Source organism: Mesoplodon bidens (assembly GCF_964165515.1).
Source record: "Mesoplodon bidens genome assembly, chromosome: 11".
NCBI classification, from domain to species: Eukaryota; Metazoa; Chordata; class Mammalia; order Artiodactyla; family Ziphiidae; genus Mesoplodon; species Mesoplodon bidens.
In genome coordinates, this window is record NC_138167.1 from 51,097,287 (window position 1) to 51,116,185 (window position 18,899).

The 18,899-nt window shown below is 38.9% G+C and overlaps 1 protein-coding gene across 2 annotated transcripts in view; it reads left to right on the top strand.

Moving 5' to 3' along the window:
• NELL2 (neural EGFL like 2) overlaps positions 1–18,899 on the top strand; it is a 460,631-nt gene that overhangs the window by 55,158 nt on the left and 386,574 nt on the right. For both annotated transcript variants that reach the window (XM_081250199.1, XM_081250200.1), the window contains exons 2-3: positions 18,074–18,159; positions 18,598–18,726. In XM_081250199.1, the coding sequence (XP_081106325.1) occupies positions 18,105–18,159; positions 18,598–18,726 (184 nt within the window). In that variant the 5' untranslated portion in view covers positions 18,074–18,104. The remainder of the gene's footprint in view (positions 1–18,073; positions 18,160–18,597; positions 18,727–18,899) is intronic.

Here is an 18,899-nt window from a genome sequence, read left to right on the forward strand (position 1 = left end):
ACTTAAACTAACATCCCTCTAGAATTACAATGTTTTATAAAAAGAGTTGGGTGTGGAATCAAATAGTTATGATTCATATCCCAACTGTGCCCCTTACTTAACATTGACCTTAGGTAGTTTACTTAATTTCTTTATGCTTTGGTTTCTTCATCTGTAATAGTTTAGTAATAATAATAATGATAATAATAGTAGTAGCAGTAGTAGTATTTACCTTATAGGAGGAAACAAGATGCTGCAATAGTTAAGCCAAAGGAAAAAGATAATTTCATGTGTGGATAAAGAGAGTAGACAGGCAATAAGGTGAAAAATATGCCTGTAATGTTGGAAAAATAGTTGTCAGTCACATTGATGCAATTTGTTGGGGGAGAGGGAGGAAACTAAAGGAAATGAAACGAGTATCTGTGCTTCATCCTAAGTTGGAGGCATTTTGAGGCACATTCTTGTGTATAATCAGTAAGAGCCAATAAGAGCCTGAAGTACTGAGATAAATAACAAGTGAAAATAAGTTGTCAGTTTCTTTTTGTTGCTAAAAAAATTTATGTTACAAAACTGCAGCTAATTTTACACAAGAGGTTTTGCTTAGAAACTTAGACTTCCATCAAAAATCACTTGTTGGGGTCTTCCCTGGTGGTGCAGTGGTTGAGAGTCTGCCTGCCGATGCAGGGGACGTGGGTTCGTGCCCCGGTCTGGGAAGATCCCACATGCCGCGGAGCGGCTGGGCCCATGACCTCCGCAACGGGAGAGGCCACAACAGTAACAGGCCCGCGTACCAAAAAAAAAAAAAAAAATCACTTGTTGAACCCATTTTGAATGTATAGTAGTGATATAGACATGAACAAGATGGGCTTTTGCTATATCTCAGCAACTATGTAGAACGATCTGTAGAGGTTAATGAGGAGGTTTTACATGCCCTAGAGGATTACGTCCCGTTGATCAAAAGTTAACATAGTCTAGTAAAATCTAAGTAGTAATAGCTACCATTTATTTAATGCCTACTATAGGCTCGACACATACTAGGTGTGTTTATATACATTATTCTTGTATTCGACATATTTACAATGTGCCAGGCACTGTTGTAGGTATTAAGAATAAATCAGTGAGAGGTCTCAGAAGATGGCAGAGGAGTAGGGGGACGAGTTCATTTCTCCCCACAAATGCATCAAGAATACGTCTACAAATGGAACAATTCTCACAGAGCACGTGCTGAACAGTAGCAGAGGACCTTGGACACCTAAAAGAACAAGAAAGATCCCCAGGTAACTGGGTCGGATGGAAGAAAGAAGAAAGGAAAAGGAAGAGGAGAGGAAGCAAGATGGGACCTTCACCCCTAGGGGGAGCTGAAGGTGAGGAGAGGTCCCACATCTCAGGAAGCCCCCTCACCAGCAGGGAGATCAGCTGGGACAGAAGGGAAACTTCAGGAGCTCAGAGGAGGGCACAGCAACTGGTCTGTGGCAGGCAGGACAGAGTGAGACCTACACAGATATTCCATACCACAGCCCTGTTTGCCCCAGCCTGAGGTGGGTGTCCACCAGTACGCATGGGGGCTGGATGCTGGAACATGGGGTTTGGAGAGCAGACCACAATACTATGAGATTAGAAATCAATTATAGGAAAAAAAACTGTAAAAAACACAAACATATGGAGGCTAAACAATATTTTACTAAACAACCAATGGATTACTGATGAAATCAAAGAAGAAATTTAAAAGAAACCTAGAGACAAATGACAATGAAAACATGATGATTGAAAACTTATGGGACATAACAAAAGGAGTTCTAAGAGGGAAGTTTATAACAATACAATCTTAGCTCACGAAACAAAAAAAAAATCTCAAACAACCTAATGTTACACCTAAAGCAACTAGAGAAAGAAGAATAAACAAAACCCAAAGTTAGTAGAAGGAAAGAAATCATAAAGATCAGAGCAGAAATAAATGAAATAGAGATGAAGAAAACAATAGCAAAGACCAATGAAACTAAAAGCTGGTTCTTTGAGAAGATAAACAAAATTGAAAAACCTGTAGTGAGACTCATCAAGAAAAAAAGGGAGAGGGCTCAAATCAATAAAATTAGAAATGAAAAAGGAGATGTTACAACTGACACGACAGAAATACAAAGGATCATAAGAGACTACTATAAGCAATTATATGCCAATCAAATAGACAACCTGGAAGAAGCGGACAAATTCTTAAAAAGGTATTATCTCCCAAGACTGAACCCGGAAGAAATGGAAAATATGAACAGACCAATCACAAGTATTGAAACTGTGATTAAAAAGCCCCTAACAAAGAAAAATCCAGGACCTGGCTTCACAGGCGAATTCTATCAAACATTTAGGGAAGAGTTACCACCTACTCTTCTGAAACTCTTCCAAAAAATTACCAAGGAAAGAACACTCCCAAGCTCATTCTGAGGCCACCATCACCCTGATACCAAAACCAGACAAAGATACCACAAAAAAAGAAAATTACAGGCCAACATCACTGATGAACATAGATGCAAAACTCCTCAACAAAATATTAGCAAACTGGACCCAACAACACATTAAAAGGATCATACACCATGGTCAAGTGGGATTTATCCCAGGGATGCAAGGATTCTTCAATATACACAAATCAGTCAGTGTGATACAGCAGATTAACAAATTGAAAAAGAAAAAACATATGATCACATCCATATGCAGAAAAAGCTTTTGAGAAAATTTAACACCAATTTATGATTAAAAACTCGCCAGAAAGTTGGCATGGAGAGAATCTACATGTATGGCTACCTACATGGCCAACATAATAAAGGCCATGTATTGTATGATAAACCCATAGCTAACATCATAGTCAATGGTGAAAAGCTGAAAGCATTTCCTCTAAGATCAGGAACAAGACAAGGATGTCACTCTTGCCACTTTTTTTCAACATAGTTTTGGAAGTCCTAGACATGGCAATCAGAGAAGAAAAAGAAATAAAAGGAATCCAAATTGGAAAAGAAGTTAAACTGTCACTGTTTGCAGATAACATGATACTATACATAGAAAATCCTAAAGATGCCACCAGAAAACTACTAGAGCTCATCAGTGAATTTGGTAAAGTTGCTGGATACAAAATAAATACACAGAAATCTGTTACATTTCTATAACCTAACAACAAAAGATCAGAAACAGAAATTAAGGAAACAAGCCCACTTACCATTGCATCAAAAAGAATAAAATACCTAGAAATAAACTTACCTAAGTAGGCAAAATACCTGTACTCTGAAAACTATAAGAGCCTGATGAAAGAAATCGAAGATGACACAAACAGATGGAAAGATATACCATGTTCTTGGATTGGAAGAATCAATATTATAAAAATGACTGTACTATCCAAGGCAATCTACAGATTCAGTGCAATCCCTATCAAATTACCAATGGCATTTTTTCACAGGAACAAAAATTTTACAATTTGTATGTAAACTCAAAGGACCCCAAATAGCCAAAACAATCTTGAGAAAGAAATATGGAGCTCGAGGAATCAGGCTCCCTGACTTCAAACTATGCTACAAAGCTACAGCCATCAAAACAGTATGGTACTGGCACAAAAACAGAAATATAGATCAGTGGAACAGGATAGAATGTCCAGAGAGAAACCCACGTACCTATGGTCACCTAGTCTATGACAAAGGAGGCAAGAATATACAATGGAGAAAAGACAGTCTCTTCAATAAGTGGTGCTGGGAAAACTGGGCAGCTACATGTCAAATAATGAAATTAGAACACTCCCTAACATCATACACAAAAATAAACTCAAAATGGATTAAAGACCTAAATGTAAGGCCACACACTATAAAACTCTTACAGGAAAACATAAGCACAATGCTCTCTGACATAAATTGCAACAAGATCTTTTTCAATCCACCTCCTAGATTAATGAAACAAAAATAAAAATTGGGACCTAATTAAACTTGAAACTTTTGCACAACAAAGGAAACCATAAACAAGACAAAAAGACAACCCTCAGAATGGAGAAAATAATTGCAAAAGAAGCAACTGACAGGGATTAATTTCCAGAATATACAAACAGCTCATGCAGCTCAATATCAAAAAAACAAATAACCCAATCAAAAAGTGGGCAGAGGATCTTTATAGACATTTCTCCAAAGAAGACATACAGATAGCCAAAAAACATATGAAAAGATGATCAACATCACTAATCATTAGAGAAATGCAAATCAAAACTACAATGAGGTATCACCTCACCCAGGTCAGAATGGCAATCCTCAAAAAAAATCTACAAACAATAAATGCTGGAGAGGGTGTGGAGAAAAGGGATTCCTCCTACACTGTTTGTGGGAATGTAAATTGGCACATCCACTATAGAGAATAGTATGGAGGTTCCTTAAAATCTAAAAATAGAGCTACCATATGACCCAGCAATCCCACTCCTGGGCATATATCTGGAGAAAACCATACTTCGAAAAGGTATATGTACCCCAATGTTCACTGCAGCACTATTTACAATACCCAAGACATGGAAGCAACCTAAATGTCCATCAATGGATGAATGGATAAAGAAGATGTGATACATATATATAATGGAATATTACTCAGCCATAAAAAAGAACAAAATAATGCCATTTGCAGAAACCTGGATGGATCTAGAGATTGTCATATTGAGCGAAGTAAGTCAGAGAAAGACAAATATCATATGATATCGCTCATATATGAAATCCTAAAAAATGGTGCAGATGAACTTATTTACAAAACACAAATAGACTCACAGATGTGGAAAACAAACTTATGGTTACCAGCAGGGAAAAAGAGGGGAGGGATAAGTTGGGGGTTTGGGATTGACATATACACACTACTGTATATAAAATAGATAACTAATAAGGACCACTGTATAGCACAGGGAACTCTACTCAATTCTCTGTAATGGCCTATATGGGAAAAGGATCTAAAAAGGAGTGGATATATGTATATGTATAACTGATTCACCTTGTTGTATAACAGAAGCTAACACAACATTGTAAATCAACTATACTCCAATAAAAATTAAAAAATAAAAATAAATCAGTGAAAAAAAACCTGTGGAAAATGGAGATTACATCCTTGGGTGGGGGAAAATAGACAGTAAACAAATAAGCAAGTAAATAATAAATGTATAAATAAGTAAAATTAAGCAAATAGGGGGGTAGGAAGTACTAGAAATGTATAGGGGGTGCAATTTTGAATAGGGCCATGTGGGAATGACTTCACTGAGAAGGTGACACTTGAAAAAAGTGAAGCAGCTGTGTGGGAGAGGAGTGTTCCAGACAGAGAAAACTGGATGTGCAAAGTTCCTGGGTCAGGAGTGTGCTTGGATGGTTCAAGGAACACCCAAGAAGTGCTAGGGCAGAGTTAGTTCAGGGGTAGTTAATGAGAGATTTGGTCAGAGAGATATGGGTGTGATTTCATGTAGCTGTTCATGAAAGTCCATGTGGGAGGTGCATCTTGATTTTCTTGGAACATCAAGAATTAGCAGTTATATTTTTAGATTAATCTGTCACTCTTTATAAGGTCCCGTTGTCCAAAGTGGTGCCTGGGCCCTAAGTGAGATTTGCTGATCTGAGGCACGGAGCATGGTGCTGATAGTTGGACCTCCACAAGTATCTGTTGTATAAATGACTAAATTAGGCAAACAAGGCTTATGAGCTAGCTCTGAAATTAATTAGTTGTGTGATTTTGAACAAATTGCTTGACTTGTCTGAGTCTTAGCTTGCAAAATGAGAACTTTTCAAGCTTTCCTCTTAAGTGATCATGAGTGATGGCCAGTCTTCCCAGCAAGTCCCTGACTTAACTCTGTGAATGTAAGAGTCAGCTCAGGGAAAGGATGAGGATGACCTGAAGACCCCCTGCACCACTAACACATTTATTTACCTGCTCACTCAGCAGCTATGTCATCTGTTTGCCTTCTCAGCTCTAGCCTTTGGCCAAGACAGTAAAGCTGGAGATAGAGTCTGGCTCTGGCAGGATGACATAACTCTTGAGGCTTTTCTTTCTGTCAGAGGATTTGATATGTGTGAATGGATACTTTGGCCAGGCTCATGCTGAATCTGGGACCCTGCCAGCCTCTTTAAGATACTAACATAAATTTATCCTTGTTCTCAAGCCGTTAATTTGGGAAAACCGGTCTGGACTTCCCATCTAGTAACTACATGTTCATCAAAAAGAAGATTCTAATGTCAGTAGCTAAGCACTAAGAGTTATGTAATGAGTCAGGAAAGATTATGAATTATTGTGTCTTGAGGCCTGAACTTAATCAATTTCCTTTACGATGTGGGCTATGAATAGCCTTAGAAAAAGAGAATGATTTTTGATGATAGCAGAGGCAGAATCAAATAAAAATCTTCCTCTTAAAATGGAATTTTTAATAACTTCCGTATTTACCATTTCTGGAGTTAAGTTTACAAGATGAAGGGGGAAATCTGATATAAGTAAAGCTGGCTTCTGGATATCATTAAGAATATTCTGACCTTTAGCCCCTCTGGGGAGGGTTACTTTGTCTCTTAATGCTAGGCAAAACCCCATCCCTTAATAGAAAACCTTGAGCAAGGCCAGAAGCTAGCAGACCAGCTGGGTCCACATGGATGCTTTATTCTATTCATATGAACACTAAGTCCTGCAGTGTATTGGCAACAGCAGCCAATGCTCAATCTGCTTGTCTATTGGCAGTTAAAAATAAGGGCTGCATGGTGGGGTACATTTTTAAACCGATGACTCGTGGCTCTTGCAGACTGGTGACATTTGATAAGACAGTAAGTCAGTCCTATCCTCAGAACTATATATATATATAACCATATATATAACTATATATATACATATATAGTTATATATATGGTTATATATATATAGTTATATATATAGTTATATAGTTATATATATAGTTATATATATAATTGAAAAATATATTTTTCAACCAACAAGGCTCACTAGCTAACAGTGCTATTTAGTTAACCGTTTACGTATTTCAGTTCTCTTTTCCTTTCCTATTCTCATGAACTGATTTTAATTACCAATATTTTGCATTACAGTAATTGAATCACAAAGGGGAATGACAGAAACAGGCCAACCTCGATGTGGCACAGTTTAATGTGACAACAACAGGAAGAACTAGCATTTATATACTGCCTGGCAATTTTCAAAGTAGACTTGACCCTCCACAGCCCTGGGATAGCTAGGCATTCGTTATTATGCTATCCTGATGACAGGTGCAGGGAGGTTGTGTTTGGCTCAGGAAAGAGGAGGTGGGCCAGGGCCTTGACCCCGAGCTCCTGAGCATGTTCCAAGCTTGTTCCTTTTTGCAGACTGCTCCTAATACTGGGTTTGAAGCACTACTTCCCTTATTTTTCTTAGAGCGTTTCAGTTGATTTGTGTGAGTAGTTCAAAGTATGGGGAGAGTATAAAGAATGTTGACTGAAACCTAACCTTCTTCCTTGTTCCAAACGGGCACCTCTTTTACCTTCTACTGTCACGAGTGAGTGTGCTTTGGAAGGAAAGGCATCTTTGTTAAATAACTTCTCTTCTCCCACTTACCATTCTTTTTTTCATATTGTACATAATCATTTTCATTTTGAGATACTGCTTCTTCTAATCTTTTTTCTTTTATACTTTTTCTTTTTGGTATTTTAATGTTATTGGAGTGTTGGGCTCTTTCAAAAGACATGTGGGATAAGGGAGGTGTTCGACTCTGTGGTTGGTTAAATAAATCTGAGCCACTCTGCCTTGAGCCCTGGGACAGAAACCAAGGTACTCTGATGATTGTTAGTATAAAATGAAGGAAACGACAAAATGAGTCAGGAATCACCCTCTCATCATCCCAGGTTTTGTCACAGTCAACATGTGAAAGCAGTGTATACAAAACGTAAGGTAGATAGCTAGTGGGAAGCAGCCGCATAGCACAGGGAAATCAGCTCTGTGCTTTGTGACCGCCTGGAGGGGTGGGATAGGGAGGGTGGGAGGGAGACGCAAAAGGGAGGGGATATGGGAACATATGTATATGTATAACTGATTAAATTTGTTATAAAGCAGAAAAAATATATATACAACTTGTTAATCAACTATACTTCAATAAAAAATAAATTTGAAAAAAAAGAAAGCAGTGTATTGCTGCATGTATTAGTAGTAGTTTATTGCTTTTCATTGCTGAATAGTGTTCCATTGTATGAATTTACCACAATTTTTTTTTCCATTTATCAGTCTGTGGACATTTGGGTTATTTCTACGTTTGGTTAAAATGCGTAAAGCTACTATGAGTCTTTGTGAAGAAATCTGTTTTCATTCCTTTAAGGTAAATAAATACCTAGGAGTGAATATTTTACTTTATAAGAAGCTTCCAAACGGTTTTCTGAAGGGCCTGTACATTTTCATTCCCTCCAGCAAAGAATAAGGGTTCATGTCATTTTGTATCTTACTAGCACTTGGAATAGTCAGTTTTTAAAATTTTAACCATTCTAATATGTGTGCATCTCATTGTGGTTTTAATTTGGGTCTCTTTAATGACTGCTGATGTTGCAATTTTCATGAACATTTTTGCCATCTTTATATCTTCTTTTGTTAAGAGTCTATTTAAATATTTTATCTGTTTTCTTTTTAAATTAAAAACCTTTTGTCTTACTGAAGTATGACTTCTTTATATAATAGGAAACAAGTCCTTTATTAGATACATGTTTTGTAAATATTTTCTCCTATTCTGTATTTTGTCTTAATTTTTTTTTAAATTTATTTTTGACTGCGTTGGGTCTTCGTTGCTGTGTACGGGCTTTCTCTAGTTGTGGCAAGTGGGGGCTACTCTTTGTTGCAGTGCGAGGGCTTCTCATTGCAGTGGCTTCTCTTGTTGCAGAGCATGGGCTCTAGGCGCTCAGGTTTCAGTAGCTGTGGCACGTGGGCTCAGTAGTTGTGACGCATGGGTTTAGTTGCTCCACAGCATGTGGTATCTTCCAGGACCAGGGATCAAACCCATGTGCCCTGCATTGGCAGGCAGATTCTTAACCACTGCACCACCAGGGAAGTACCTGTCTTAATTTTCTTAATGGTGCCTTCCAAAACCCTAGTTTTTAGTTTTGAAGTATTATTTATCATTTTTTTCTTTTAATTTATGTGAATTTTGTGCCCTGCTTGAGAAATCTTTGCATAACGCAAGTCACAAGATTTTTACCTATGTTTTATTCTAAAAGTTTTAAAGTTTTAGCTTTTATACTTAAGCTTGTGATCCACTTCAGGTAAATTATTGTATATGGTGCAAGATAAAGGTTACAAATAAGAATTATCTCCCTTCCTCCTTCCTTCTCTCCTCCCTTCTTCCCTCCCTCCCTCCTTCCCTCTTTCCTTCCTTCCTTCCTTCCCTCCCTCCCTCCTTCCTTCCTTCCTCCTTCCCCTCCTCCCTCCCCTCCTTCCTTCCTTCCTTCCTTCTTTCCTTCCTTCCCATATAGATGTCCAGTTGTTTGAGTCATTGTTAAAGAAATTATCCTTTATCAATTGAAATATCTAGGTGCCTTTGTAAAAAATCAATTAATCACATATATGTGAGTCTATTCCTGTACTCTTTATTTTATTCCTTTGGTAGATATGTCTATCCTTATCCTAATACCATGCCATCTTGATTACTGTAGCTTTATAGTATAATCTTGAAGTCAGTTAGCAGACATTTGGTCCTGTCCAAAACATCCATAAGAAATTTGTTCCATGCCAAAGGGTCCTTGATATTTGGTCCTATCCAAAATATCCATGAGCATATTTGGCTCATGTCAGATGGTTTTGGAATAGCACCAAATATCGAGAAACTTTCCTTTTGGCATGAACCAAATGTCTCCGTGGTCATTTTGGACAGGACCAAATATGACCAAATATCAAGAACCTTTTGGCATGGACCAAATGTCTTAGACAGGACAAAATGTCCTGCAAGTTTGAAATGAGATAGTATAAATACTCCAATTTTGTGCTTTTTCAGGCTTTTAAATTTTCCTTGCTTTTACATATAAATTTAATTTTTTTAATTTATTTTTTTATTGAGTATAGTTGATTTACAATGTTGTGGTAATTACTGATGTACAGCAAAGTGACTCAGTTATATATATATACATATATATATATATATATATGTATATATATATAAAATACACTTTCTTTTTTTATATTCTTTTCCATTATGGTTTATCATAGGATATTGAATATAGTTCTATGTGCTATACAGTAGGACGTTTTGTTTATCTATTATATATATACAAGCTTACACCTGCTAACCCCAACCTCTCACTTTGTCCCTCCCCCAACCCCTCCCCCTTGGCAACCACAAGTCTGTTCTCTATGTTTGTGAGTCTGTTTCTGTTTCATAGATAAGTTCATTTGTGTCATATTTTAGACTTTACATATAAGTGATATCATATGGTATTTGTCCTTCTCTTTCTGATTTACTTCACTTAATATGATAATCTCTAGTTGCATACATGTTGCTGCAAATGGCATTATTTTGTTCTTTTTTATGGCTGAGTAGTATTCCATTGTATATTCCATATAAATTTTATAATTGGCTTGTCAATTGCTGCCAAAAAGCCTACTGAGATTTTGATTGTCTTGAATCTGTAGATAAATGTGAGTATAACTGATACCTTAAAAATATTAAATCTTCTTATTAATGAGTATGGTAAATCTTTTCATCCATTTAGGTCTTCTTTAATTTCACTCAGCAATATTTTGTAGTCTTCAGTGTAAAATCTTGTCTATATTTAGATTTATCCATTTTAATGCTATTATAAAATGGTATTGCTTTTTATTTATATTTTCAGTTATTCCTTGCTTGCATATAGAAACATAATTGGCTTCTGTATGTTGGCATTGTAACATTGCTAAACTCTCGTACTAATTCTAGTAGCTTTTTTTCATAGATGCTTTGGGAATTTTTAAATGTAGATGACCAAATCATCTAGGGAAAAATTATTTCTTCCTTTCCAATCTGAATGGCTTTTATTTCTTGGCTCATTGCATTGATTAGAAACTTCAACATATTTTTGTCTTGTTAATGTAGAATCTTTTAAAATATACTTTATTATACTGAGGAGGTTTCCTCCTACTTTTACTTTGCAGTGAGTTATTTATTTTATCATCAATAGTTGTTGAATTTTGTCAAATACTTTTCTTGCATCAATTGATATGATCACATAATTTATCCTCTTTAGATTGTAAATGTGATGGATTACATTGACTGATTAAAATATTGACTCAACCTTGCATTCCTGGGATGAACTCTACTTCATTGCAGTTTATTACTCTTTTTTATATTTTGGCAGATTTGATTTATTAATATTTTATAGAGGATTTTACATGTATGTTCAAAAGATATATTTAGTATCCATGTTCAAAAGGTATATTTTGTATCTATGTTCTAGTTTCCTTTTTTTGTTTTGTATTGTCTTTGTCTGGTTTTGGTATGAGTAATGCTAGTCTCATAAAAAGAGTTGGGAAATATTACCTCCTCTTCTATTTTCTGGAAGGTTTATGTGATATTATTTTTTCTTTAAATGTTTAGTGGCATTTGGCATTGAAACTATCTGCTACGGGAGATTTCCATTGATTATGAGAGAGGAATGTGGGGAGTTTCTAAATATAATTGTGGATTTTCTTATTTCTTCCTACAGTTCTGTTCACCATTTCTCTAGGGCTTCAAGTATTTTGAAGTTTTGCTATTAGGAGCATACACATGTAGGATAGTTATGTCTTCTTGTGAATTGACCATTTTATTTTTAGATAATGTACCCCTTTCTCCTGGTAATTTTCTTTGCTCTAGATTTACTTTTTATGTTATTAATACAGTCACTCCAACTTTCTTTTGATTCACCTTTACATTGTATATCTTTTGTTAATACTTTTACCTTAAATTTACCACATTATATTTGAAATGAGTATCTTTTAACAGCCCATAGTTGGGGTACATTTTTCAAGTCCATTCTGACAGTCTTGGTCTTTTAATTTTAATTGTTGGTTTTTTAATCCATTTACATTTAATGCAATAGGGATATGTTTGGATTTTGGTTTTCCATGTTATTATTTCTTTTCTCTTTGTTTCTTCTTTTGTTTGTTCCTCTCTTAATCCTTTTCCTGCCTTCTTTCAAGTTATCTGAACATTTTTTAATATTCCATTTTATTTTATCTATTCTGTCTTTTAACTATATCTCTTTGTATAGGTTTTAAAATTAGTGTTCTGGAGAATACAATATACATACTTAACTTTTCACTGTCTACTTAGAGTCCATATGTTACCACTTCAGTTGGAATATAGAAACTTTTCTACCATATTGGTACCTTTAACCTTATCTCTTTATGTTGTGGTTGTCTTATGTATTAAATCTACAAACATTGAAACCTTTTTGGAGTACTTTAAAATATTTTCTTTCAATCAATATGGTAGCCAGAAGAATGGCTCCCCAAAGATGTCCATACTCTAATCTCCAGAACCTACAACTATGGCAAAGGAATCTTGCACAGGTGATTAAGGTTAAGAGACTTCAGATTGAGAAATTTTCCTGGATTATGAGGTAGCCCTGTCATCATATACATCCCTAGAAGTTAAGGACCTTTCTGAACTGTAGTCAGAGAATCAGAGAGAATGCACTGTGCGAAGGACTTAGCCTGCTGTTGCTGGCTTTGAGGATAGGAGAAGGGGGAAATGAGGCAAGGAACACAGACACTCTCTAAAAGTTGCAAAACATATGGAAATGGATTCTCCTGCAGAAAGGAATACAGCCTTGTCCATGCTTTGAGCTTAGCCTATTGACTAGTGTCAGATTTATGACCTACAATACTGTAAGATCATAAATTTGTGTTATTTTAAGTCACTAAGTTTGTGGTAATTTGTTATAGCATCAATAGACAACTAATAAAACCATCAAACATTTTATAAGACTCAAGAGAAGAATAATCTATTGTGTTTACCCAGATATTTACCATTTCTATTGCTATTTCTTCATTACTGATATGCTGGCTGCCTTTCTATTATCATTTCCCTTCTGTCTGAAGGATTTCCTTTAGCAATTCTTTTAGAACAGGTTTTTTGGCAACCAGTTCTTATAGATTTTCTTAATCTGAGAGTACTTTCCCTTTATCTTTATTCCTAAAGGATATTTTCACCAGATATTGAATTCTGGGATGACAGAATTCTTTTGCGCACTTTAAAAAATGTTGTTCCCTTCCTTCTGGCCTGCATGGCTTCTGGTGAGAAACTTGCATTCATTTAAAGTGTTGCTTCCCTATAAGTAACGTGTAATTTTTCTCTGGTTGCTTTCAAAATTTTTTCTTTGTGATAGTTTTGTTTTTCTATTGTTTTCAGCAGTTTGATTATGGTATGGATGGCCATGGATTCCTTTGCATTTATCCTATTTGGAATTCACTGAGCTCCTTGAATCTGCTAAGTTTATCTTTCTCCAGATTAAGGAAGTCTAAGGCCATTATTTCTTTTTAATAATGTATATATATATTTTTAATCGATTTTTATAGGAGTATAATTGCTTCACAATACTGTGTTAGTTTCTGCTTCACAACAAAGCGAATCAACCATATGCATACACGTGTCCCCATATCCCCTCCCTCTTGAGCCTCCCTCCCATCTTCCCTATCCCACAACTCTAGGTCATTGCAAAGCACCGAGCCAATCTCCCTGTGCTATGCGGCTGTTTCCCACCAGCCAACTCTTTTACATTTGGTAGTGTATATATGTCGATGCTACTCTCACTTCGCCCCAGCTGTGCCCTCCCACCCCGTGTCCTCAAGTCCATTCTCTATGTCTACCTCTTTATTCTTGCCCTGCAACTAGCTTCATCAGTACCTTTTTTTTTTTTTTTTTTTTGCGGTACATGGGCCTCTCACTGTTGTGGCCTCTCCCGTGGCGGAGCACAGGGTCCGGATGTGCAGGCTCAGCGGCCATGGCTCACGGGCCTAGCCGCTCCGTGGCATGTGGGATCTTCCTGGACCAGGGCACGAATCCGTGTCCCATGCATTGGCAGGCGGACTCTTAACCACTGTGCCACCAGGGAAGCCCCCTTTCTTTTTTTTTTAGATTCCATATATATGCATTAGCATACGGTAGTTGTTTTTCTCTTTCTCTTTCTCTTTCTCCTGACTCATTTGCATGGTATTTTACTTCAATGCAATTAATTATTGCTATTATTTAATTGTGATTATAGCTTCGTCACAATTTTTTCTCTTATATGCCAGAAGTTGTGGAAGCTCCCTTAATGTATTTTTACATTTGCTTCTTTAGCAGACTCCAGGGGTTTTATTCTAATTTCTGATTTTATAATTTCTTATACCAGTGCAGATGTAATTTTGGACCATGTGCTTATAAGTGCCAAGGCTTGAGATTTGACATTTATTACAGGTGACTTTGTTTTCCACCTATGGTCACGAGCAGCTGGCAAGCATTCTTGTCAATTCTTGGGCCAATTTGTGCAAAATATATGTGTATGTATTTGTAATATAATCATTCATATCTCCCTATTTTTATTGGAGGGATCAGTAACATCTTCACATCTTCTGGCTTTGGCCATAATTCATTGTTTCCAGTTCTTGCGTGGATGTTAAAATCCTACCCCATTGTCTTAAGGCCCCTACTGTGTCCGAAACCCTGTGTCCTACCCTCTCCCAATCATTGCACTCCTTTTTCTGCCAATTTTCAGCTATCTCTGTTTTCCCCTAGCATCTGGAAATTTTTTTCTTTCATTTTTTATTTAAAGTTCATCTATGAATAAAAAAATCTTGAAAATTTTATTTAGCTTTGTGATGTATTTATGAATACAAGAGGATTCTTTCAGGGTCAGTAGAGTCTACCATTTTGACTGAACTTTATGTGGTTAGTATTTATATTAGTTTTCTGTGAATGCTGAAACAAATTACCACAAATTAAGTGATTAAAACAACAGAAATTTATTATCTTACAGTTCTGTAGTTCAGAAGTCTAAAACAGATTTCACTGGGCTAAAATCAAGGTACTGGCAAGGTTGTTTTCCTTTGTGTGTGTGTGTTTGTGTGTGTGTGTGTGTGTTGGGGGAGAGAGCATTATTACGCCTATCACAATGATTGAAAGCAAAAATTTTAACGTTGTATAAAGTATCTGTTTAATACGTAAGACAATCACAACTTAAAGGGGTGATGATAAAGGGACCAATATGGTGGTAAAATTTCTACGTTCCAATTCAAGAAGTAACACATGGACTTTAGAGTAGTTGGTGAAAAGTATGTATATTGTATTCCCTACAACAGCAATTTAAAAAGCTACACAAAATGATATAGTTATAAGACATATAAATAAAATGGAATATTAAAAATACTGGCAGTTAGTGGGTAAAGACCAGGGATGCTTTTAATCATCCTACGAGGCACAGGACAATCCTAACAAAGAGCTATCCAACCTTAAAATGTCAATAGCTCTAAGGTTGAGAACCTCTGCCCTAAATAATACAATGATTCACCTTTATTATGGTTTTCTAAAGCTTTGCATTTCCATTTTATGGAAACAGCTCTTCTCTGTACTCATATTTTAATGGTTTCCATAAATTTAATTAGGTCACATATTTACCATAGCAGGTTCAACTGGATTACTTCTGGATACAAAATACCACTCTTCTGGAGGGAGCATAAGCACATGTGACAAGTTTACTAACCCCCAGCTTTCATCATGTCATAGGTGAGAGTCAGAGATTGGTGAGTACCCCTGATTCTATGATTTGGTTGAGTGCAAGTAGGTTAGGAGAACTTCTAAATGTAAATATGTGTGCATATGTGTATTTACTTTTCCGTCTCATTTTATGTTTCAATTTTTAATGTAACTTTTGTAGATACCTATTACAATTCATTATTTTGGTTGTACTGCTGTAGAAAGATTTTTAATTTCATGGTGAATAATTTCCTTTGAATTAATTCAATTCAATTACATTAATTTCATTTTGTGTAGTTTTGCAAATTTACAAAGTTACATAAAACAATATTTTATCACATATATGTACTAGAATATTTCTCAAAGTTTACAAAATTACAGATAGAATCAAATGGAAAAACTGACAAGGAGAGATCATTAAAACTTAATTTGGGGGCTTCCCTGATGTCGCAGTGGTTGAGAGTCCGCCTGTCGATGCAGGAGACACGGGTTTGTGCCCCGGTCCAGGAAGATCCCACATGCCGCGGAGCGGCTAGGCCCGTGAGCCATGGCCGCTGAGCCTGCGCATCCAGAGCCTGTGCTCCGCAACGGGAGAGGCCACGACAGTGAGAGGCCCGCGTACCACACACACACAAAAAAACAAACAAAACTTAATTTGGAAAAGCTTCCAGATTCTGATTTTTTTCCCTTAAACATTCCAAGGACAGAGCTAAGTATGTTCCCCTCATCCCATTATAGTATAATATAGTACATATTGCTCTACTGGAACCTCAGGCTCTACCCAGTAGGTATTTTGGTAACTAGCTGTGTAGGATCCTTTTGGAGAATTCAGAATCTACTTGTTTGGATGGAAAGTTAAGAAACTCAGTTGATCTTTGTACAGATTAACAATTTAATCGCTCTTGAAACTTACTTTTTCAGTATGGGACTTTAATGTCATTATTCAAAATTTACCACGAAATTTAAGGGCTATAGAATACTATATGCTGTTAACCTCAATTATACTTTTGCCTGCTGAGAATTAGATCTCAAATGACCTTACTGTTATGGTTTCAGTGCATATGGTGAAGGGTGGGTAGAGCCTGCATGAGTGTTGTCAACGATGGGGTGGCTCTTCTCTCTTGCCCAGGCTCCGTAGTCGTCTTCTGCTCGTTTCTCCGCCCCTCGACCCCATCGCCCGTGTGTGTCATTATCTATCGATTATCTATCTATCTATCAATAATCTTTTATCTCTTCTTTTCGGGATGGGCAGGCACGCTGACTCTGTTGGCCTTGCCTCCTGCTGTCCTGGAGAACCAGAGCCCGGGTCTGGGCGCTGTGTTTGGCAGGGGGCGCGCGAGGTCCCGGAGCTGTCCAGCAGTTCCTGGCTAAGTTCTCCCCTGCGCTCTACGCGCGGGGGAAGCTCTCCAGCGCCCCGCCCCGGCTAGGGAACCTCTCCCGCAGAGCTCCCAGGGCTTCCCAGGCTCGCCACCCGTCTCCGTCAGTTTCTCTCTACTTCCAGCCCCACCACGGGAGTCTAGCTTGCCTTAGCAGTCTTCCTCCGCAGCCCCCCGAGAGGGAGTCTCCTCTCTAGTCCCCGAGGTTGCGCGACTGTTATGAGGGCTTCCCTCCTTTGCCTAAAGGGCGGGCGAGTGCGTCTCCTTCTAGCCTCGCCTTCCGCGATTGGGTGGTCCTTTCTCTCTCCGTCTTTCTAGACAGGCGCCCGAAATCTCGGGGTGAGAGCAAAGACCGCCCATCAACTTAGCACCTTGAAATAGAATCTTTCGATCCCGAAGGAGGTTGGCGTTGCCGGGGTCGGCGAGAGAGGGAGAAGGAGGGCAGAGGCTGCAACGGCTCCGGGGCTCGCTAGACGGGGCTTGGAAACCAAGGAGCCCGTGAGGGAGAGGGACACGGGGCGCGGGGCCTCGCCCTCGGGCTCCCTCCCTTCTCCTTATCTCCCCGCCTCCCGGCCCGCCCCTCCCTCTCCGAGGAGCCGTCTCTCCTCCGCGTGTCTCCGAGCGCTCTCTCCATTGTCTCTGCCTTTACAACAGGTTCGGGCGGGGGGGGGGGAAGACAGGCGGGTGCGGGGCCGCCCCAGCCCCGGCTTTCTTGGGGCGGCCTCCCTTCCTCCGGGTGTGCGTGCCTTTGGCTGCTTTGATTCGGCTCCGGAGCTAATTCCCCGGCGGAGCAGCCCCCGGCGAGTCCGACCCCTCCCTCAGGGCCGCCTCCCAACCCGCGCCCCGCCGCCTGGGTTCTGCGTGTGGGAATGATGTGCGCGTTGGAGGGTCTAAGTTCTTCACGCGCCTGGGGGGTCCTCCCTTTTTTTTCTTAGGCAACCAAATAGTACTCCTCTTACTAATCAGTAAATCCAAGGCAGCGGCAGGAAAGACAAACGCTATTTTTCCCGCTTGATTCCAAGAATCTCTTCGATTTTTATTTTTAAAGAGGGAGACGATGGACTGAGCAGATCCACACCATGGAGTCTCGGGTCTTACTGAGAACATTCTGTTTGCTCTTCGGTCTGGGAGCAGGTGAGTGGCCTCAGAGCTGGGGCGGGAGAAGGGATGGCCCCCGCCTCGGGGCAGCCCGAGCTGCCTGGCGACGCCTCGCTCTTCCTCCACCTGAAGTAGGTCTGGAGTGGGAAGCTTGAAGTAGGGGGTGGGTTTGGATTTGTATTTTTTTCTGTGCTTGTCTTGGAGACACCAGGGCGGGTCACACCCCTAGTCCAGGGTCTGAGGGCCAAGGGGAACTTTGCACCGAGAGGGGTTTAAAGTAGGTCACGGAAATGGGACTGGGTGCTGTGCTCTTTAAAGCTTGATTGCTGATCTCAGGTAAGGCAGCGGAGGGAGTCGCCTCTCGTCAGTTTCCAATATTGTCTCTAAGACGCGGTTCTTTGCTGCCTTGGAGGAAGAGACATATTTTGATGGAGGTTTTTCTTTCTTTCCTCCTCCCTCCCCCACTCCCACCAGTCTGGGGGCTTGGTGTGGACCCCTCCCAACAGATTGACTTCTTAACGGAGTTAGGACTTGGGGAGTCCACGACCGGAGTGCGCCAGGTGCCCGGTCTACATAATGGGACGAAAGCCTTTCTTTTTCAAGGTAAGAGGCGCGTGCTCAGTCCCCAGTGTGGTGTGGTTTCAGTTCGGATAACCCCTGGAGGAGCTGGCCTGACCGCTCTTCCTAACTTCTGTTTTGCCTCATGGATGACCTCTGAGCTGAGATGTGGAGGGGTCAGTGTGAAATACATACACCTTCCATCTCTTTTTAGGTGG